Genomic DNA, 6,151 nt, shown 5'->3' with positions numbered 1-6,151 from the left:
CACAGAGGGAGAGGCCTTGGCGGGCCCCCGCCCGGCACAGCTCAGCATGCAGAGTTCTGGCAGCGGGGCGCGGCGAGCCAAGCAGCAGGTGCAGGATGGTGCTGAAGCCATCTTTGTACAGCAGTCGGCCGGGCCCCTTGGCCTGCTCCTCGGCCTGCTCCTCTGGCTCCTCAGCAAAGAGCTGGGAGGAAAAGGGAGGCAGGTCAAGCTCTTTTCTTGGGACATCACCCTGCATGTCTGTCTGACAGGCTCCTCCTTTTTTTGGAATTATAATGGTCACAGCTGCTTCCTTCTACCTGTTCCCAGTGAAGCCTCAGCAGTGATGCTGGGGCTCTGCGGTTCAGACAGTTTGGCACTGGGGTGGACACCAAGCACCTACTAGCCAGAAGCTCCTGGGAACAGCTCACCGTGGGTGGGGTGAGCACAGGCACTTCGGGGCCGATCCCCACAACTTCCTGATACCTCAAAGGCCAGGCGAGTCAGCTCCTCCAGGGTCCTGCCCCCACTCAGAGCTGCCAATGCAAGGGCCACGTCTCGGAAGTCCACCAAACCATCGGCATCCTGGGGGGTGGGAGAGAAACCAGGCAATGGAGGGACCAACCCCGTACCCGCCCTCCTGCTCCGGATCTCGGCTTCCCGCTCTTCTCAGCAGGCATGGGGGTGACCCCTGTCCTGGGTCTGCTTCCCTCAGAACTGTGGGCCCTAAACTCTCCAGGATCCCTGACAGTTCTCTCGGGGAATGGGTTTGCTCATACTATACCTCTTCAAGTCACCTGGTGACAAAACTCTCCTATAAAGGGATCTCCTGGGAATGATGGGATCCCTCAGGTATGTTTAAGTTACCATCATTTCTGATATACAATCAGGGCATTTTGGACCCCAAGCTGGAAAAACTGGTTCTCTTCTGACTTGGCCTATGTGGGAGAACTGGTCCAGAAAACTAATAAAAGGGGGCCACTGGCAAAATGACTTACCAAGGAAAAAAAAAAAACAAACCTGAGGATGCCTGCTGTGCTATGTCTATGGGGGACCAGGGCACCTGGGTTTTGGCTCTGCTCAGCTACAGGCTATGATGGGAAGCTCCTTTCAGGGACAGTCTGCCCCAGTCTAAGGAATCAGCACATGTGGGTCACTCTCTGTCACTTCAGAGGATGTTGAGAAGTATGGTCTGCATCTTAGATCAAAAAGAACTCCTTAGGACCACTGGGGGTTGTTCATAAACATTATGAATCATCTGAAGTTATTATAATTCAACAGGACAACCTGGCTAAGTCCCAGTAAATATATGGCTCATCAAGATTCTTGAGAAACTTCAGGAATCCTTCAAGGAAGCCCTGAGACATTGAAAAAAATCTGCCCATGAATTACATACACTTCTGGGTCTTAAACCCTCAACTGTCTAACCTGTCCAGTGTGGTCTCCTCCATATGACACGTTCCCCACCCAGAGCTCACAAGGTCATGTGATCCCCATCTCCAGCATGCCTCAGAAATTTATGGATCTCACAGACCATTATTTCTCCATCATTTTTTCCCACAATGACTAAAACACTGCTCCTCAGTGTATAAAAAAACGAATCTCCCAGGGGACCTCAGAAGATGTCTGTCTACCAACAGCTATTAGAGCATCCAGACTACACTCCAGATTGGCCATCCACACAGCCCCTGGGGTACTGTACTTAAAATCTTGAGCATCCCAGTCCCTTTACCTGCTGGAAGTAGCTAAAGGCACCAGCCACCGTCTGGGAGTCAGAGAGCTGTAGCTGCTTGGCAAACTCTTCCTGACTGATCCTTCGACTCTGGCCTGGCTCTGTCCCAGCGTCTACACAGCCAGGGGATAGCCTACAAGGGAATTGTCATCGAAGGATCGAAGGTGCAGCAGTAACTCAGTTTTCTTCTGGAAACACCACCCACCAGCAATTTGGCCCCAGCCCCAAGAATCCTCCCAGCACAGGTATGTCTGGTATTTTTCTAAGAGGTACTCTGACTATAGTCCCTGGAAAGCCATTCCTACCTTTGTCATTGGGGTTATTACGTATCTTTTTTTCCTCCTTCCTTTTACTCCATTATCTTTCAAAAAATTCTTCTCATTGTCCTACTTTTTTTTTTTTCTTTCTTAGGACTTTTCTTCCTCCTACTCATTCTCCCTTTTCTCTTCTCCTTTTCCTCTTACCCATACCCTCATCTCCAAGGTCACTTACCCAGCCTTCCGAAGCACTCTGCCCAGTTCCCAGAGCTGTGGCTCCAAGGCCACCTTCAGCCGGCCTACCACAATCACAGGCAAGCTCTCTACAAACTCGCACTCAGTGGCTGGAATGCCCAGGGCCCTACAGGATGAAGAGGGATGGAATGCAGGGGGATTGAGTTAGAAGACACATCTGAGGGTTCATTACTGATTCTGGCCTGCTGACCAGGGAGAGGAGATCAGGCCCCTTTCACTCTCCCATCCCTCACACATCAGCTATCAATAGCCCTTCCTCCTGACCGACTGCCTCCCCCGCTACAGTTCTGCCTCAAAGCCTCATTCAGCTCTCCTCCCCTTCCTGTGGTTCCTCTGCCCTGTGTATCTGCTTTTAGGAAATACCCCGTGGGACACTCACTGTGCCATAACCCTCTGGACATTGTTGGCATAGAGGGTGGGGTCCCTGCTCTCCTCCGGGCTGGGGCAGTATACAGGTAGGAACTGAAACACACATACACAGGCTTCTCATCAGGACTTCCAAGTTAGGGGTGACCACTCCCACCCTCTTTCCCTAAAGATCCCCAGCTCAGCCAATGGCTGCTCTCCTACCCCACCCCTGGGAGTCATACCTCCACATCCACGATGCTGCAGGGCTGAGAGGCTGTGAGCCAGAGGACTTTGAGTCTAAGAGAAAACAGACTTCAGATGCTCACCAATGTCTAACTACGGGCACTCCCAGCCCAAGGATGGGAGTGGCAAAGTTCTGCCCACTGATATAAAAAATCAGCTAGTAGCTGTAGAGTCAGCTGTATGAGTATGTAGCTGGGAGATAGAAGGGCCAGAAAGGTGCTAGGTGGGATAAGGGAGTGCTGTAGGGCCCTGCCAGAGAAAGAAGTACAGGTGAGGGGTTTGAGGAACCATGAGAAGGAGCAAGCCTGGTGCTGTGGATAACTGAGGGAGAAAAGGCTGCAAAGTGGGTCCAAAGGCACCAGAAGCACAGCAGGAATGATTAGCAGGGACAGCTGAGGGCTATCCCACTTTCTGATAATATCTCAGGAGATCAGGACAAAACAAAGGGATGTGGGCATCCCCTTCTCTAGAGTTCTCTCAGTTCCAGGGATGAACAAGGGCGCTTCACCTTGTCTGGAGGGTAGAAGACGGGGGCCATGAATTCTGGTGGTCCCTACTCCCCACTCTCACCCCCAGGAATACCACTACTCACACTCCAGGGCCCCTCCAAGCCCAGCTGGTAGTGTCCTGCGGGAGAAGCAGAGGTGAGAGGAGAAAGGCATTACTCTTCTTCCCTGAACTGACTCAGCCTCTCTGAGCAGAGGCCTGCGCCCCGATCAAGCCCCACCTCCACACACGTATTTTGCTGTGGCGCCACTAGCAGTTTTCACTGACTCCCATTCAGGGTGGACTTGTGCCCTCCCTCCCCCAGACGACGACTTACCAGACTGTTGGGGTAGCGGATGAGGACAGGCTGCACGGGCACCCCCGCGATGAAGGCTCCTCAATCCCATTTCCACCCCCACCCCCAAGGCAGAGGTTAGTGCGTGGAGGCAGCTGGAGGGCACGGAGTACAGGGGTCTGGATCAGCTCCACAAGGAGATCTGGCTGGGCTCCATTTCATTTATAATTTCCTCTGCCTCCTAGAGACTTTCCAGTGTCAGCTAAGAGGTTCTCTATCTCCGTCCCTCCCCCACCCCACCACTTTTCTTGGGTTATTCCAGAGTCCCGCTCCATATATGGGGCTCCTTTCCTACAGCCCTCCCATCTACTGCTGCTTTATTCACCTGGTTTGAATTTCAGCAAAGCCTTCTTGTTGGAACAGGTGCCCTCAGGAAAGAATAGTACCTGGGCGGCGGGGAGGAATCAAGGGACCAGAATGAGGTGGGTGGAAGGGGAGAAGAGGCGAGAGAAGCCTCTTTGGGAGCACATAAAATAGGAGGAGGTCCTCTGACCTTGGACCCACCTGAGGCCACTTGCCTCCGGAGGTAGCTCGCCTCCGGACCTCTTCCACCACTCTGCGCCGAGAGGCGGGGTCATGCCTGGACACCAGGATGGCTTGGTTGAAGCGAAGAAGGGCTGGGGTAAAGACAGAATACAAGGGGTCACTTGGTTCTTCCCCAGGGGCACTAACACCAGAGCTCCCTGCTCCCTTCTAAGCACAGAGCTCAGAATCTAAAAAGCTGCTTCACAAATAGTATTAATTTGCATTTCATTTGCCAGTATCAGTCGATATGGCTTCTAACTTCTCCCTTCTCCACCTGGGACCAGTTCTCTCCAGAGTCTCTGACTCCTGTCTTTTTTTGCCCAGAGTAGCCATCTCTCCCCTTCACTCCTCTTAATCTCTCACCTCCAATGACGGGAACGGAAAGGTTCTCAGCTCGAGACACAACCTTGGGCAGGTCACAGGGCAGCAGAACAATGGGGTCAAAGAAAGTAGAGTGAGGGGCCGCAACCAGGACAGGCGCTTGAAGGCGAGAGGCCCGCTGGCCCCGAACTCGAATCCGGAGGAAACCCAGCAGGAAAAAGAGCAGGCGGCTGAGGCCTAGCACCCCATGATGGCACACAGTCCTGCAGGGCAAAGCTGGGCATCAGTGGAGGCAGCTATCCTGACCTTCACTCATCCCCGAGCTCAGACACCCAGGAAAGCAGGTGCCCTTCTTTTGCCCTCCGTTACTACCTCTCTGGTTAGTCCAGGACATATCCGGGTGCATCGTTTAGAGTTAAGGTCCTGGGTACCAGGGTTTGAGCTTGGCTGATTCATCTCACCTACCCAGGCTGGGCAGGAGAATTTCAGAACCCTCCCTCATCTTCTTCTCAAAGAGGGAGCAGAATGGATAGCAGGGAAGAGAAAGGAGAAATTGGGTCTCTGGGGGCTGATCCCCCACTTACTTCCTCCATCCGGTAATTGGCTCCTGAAGCTGCTCCTCAGTAAGACCAGCTACTTGCAGCCAGGCGAAGGGCCAGAGGAGAAAGAGGACGATAAAGGCCAGAAGCACTCGGATAGGGGCCAGCAGTGCCCCCAGGAGGCAGAACTGCAGAGGGTGGGAGAGAAGGCCATTTCAGGGCTGTGAGTTGCTCCTTACAGGCTTCCCTCCCCAACAAGGATGGACCCAGGAGCAGAGGGCCATCACCCCACCCCTGTGGATCAGAAGACAAGTACAGTGGGAACAGGAGATGGGATTGGAGCCCAAGGTGGGATGAAGATACCAATAAGGGAAAGAGGATAAAAGATTAATAGGATCAGTGGCCTCACTTTCATGTCTTTCAGTTGGTCCCCACCACACCTACAAAATTAAAAGGCTGTTAAGAGGATTCAAGGATAACCAGTGTGAAAGCACCCAGCACTGTGTCTGGTGTAGAGTAAGCTAGAGATTGTTCCTCCTCCCCCGACCCTCTTCCATAAATAGATCCCACGTCCAGCAGAAACCAGGTGCATAGTCCTTTTCATTGTGGGCCTGGGAGGTAGAGGCCAGAAAACAGAGAGGTCCACTTTTCAGACCCAGGCCAGTCTCTAGTTCTGCCCAGCAGCACGCCCGCAGTTCTAGGAACTGGGGGGAGAAAAAGAGTTCGGCCTTACTCCACACGCAGGGGTTGCCAGGGTGACTTCAGGGGCTGCCCTGGGGAACGTGCAGGTAAACAAACCGAGTTCCAGGAGCCGACCTCAGGGGAGATGAAGGCAAAAGAAACCTTGGACACTCCCTTCTCACACCATTCCGCAGCTCCCCCAAGGCCCTTGCGGCCCTCCACTTCCTGTAGCCAACCCCCTTCTTTACTTCCCTCCCCGCCCCCACCATGAGGTGCTGCAATGCGCGTTGAGGAGAGGGTAGTGCAAAGTGGGGTTGCTGAAAGGGCACAGGGGGTGCAGGCTCCGGGCCCAGCAAGCTCTTCCATGTCAGAGCCTCGGACTAGCACTCAGCACGCCTCTGCCCCCACCCCCGCTCTTCGTAGCCTCCAACTC

At 53.6% G+C, this 6,151-nt stretch overlaps 1 protein-coding gene across 3 annotated transcripts in view; it reads right to left on the bottom strand.

Moving 5' to 3' along the window:
- LPCAT4 (lysophosphatidylcholine acyltransferase 4) overlaps nt 1–6,151 on the bottom strand; it is a 7,486-nt gene that overhangs the window by 704 nt on the left and 631 nt on the right. The window contains exons 2-14 of one of the 3 annotated variants that reach the window (XM_010844161.1): nt 5,447–5,477; nt 5,083–5,225; nt 4,541–4,761; nt 4,157–4,269; nt 3,978–4,038; nt 3,635–3,693; nt 3,404–3,438; nt 2,811–2,865; nt 2,600–2,682; nt 2,201–2,326; nt 1,709–1,841; nt 463–561; nt 4–181 (exon numbers count right to left, since the gene is read on the bottom strand). In XM_010844161.1, coding sequence (XP_010842463.1) covers nt 4–181; nt 463–561; nt 1,709–1,841; nt 2,201–2,326; nt 2,600–2,682; nt 2,811–2,865; nt 3,404–3,438; nt 3,635–3,693; nt 3,978–4,038; nt 4,157–4,269; nt 4,541–4,761; nt 5,083–5,225; nt 5,447–5,452 — 1,312 coding nt within the window. In that variant the 5' untranslated portion in view covers nt 5,453–5,477. Of the gene's footprint in view, nt 1–3; nt 182–462; nt 562–1,708; nt 1,842–2,200; nt 2,327–2,599; nt 2,683–2,810; nt 2,866–3,403; nt 3,439–3,634; nt 3,694–3,977; nt 4,039–4,156; nt 4,270–4,540; nt 4,762–5,082; nt 5,226–5,446; nt 6,146–6,151 lie in introns of those variants that run through there. The other 2 variants (XM_010844160.1, XM_010844159.1) reach the window with 2 other exon arrangements.

Source organism: Bison bison, unplaced genomic scaffold (assembly GCF_000754665.1).
Source record: "Bison bison bison isolate TAMUID 2011002044 unplaced genomic scaffold, Bison_UMD1.0 scf7180017864197, whole genome shotgun sequence".
NCBI classification, from domain to species: domain Eukaryota; kingdom Metazoa; phylum Chordata; class Mammalia; order Artiodactyla; family Bovidae; genus Bison; species Bison bison.
Note: the sequence above shows the minus strand (reverse complement) of the source record. Positions and strands in the feature narration are given on the sequence as shown.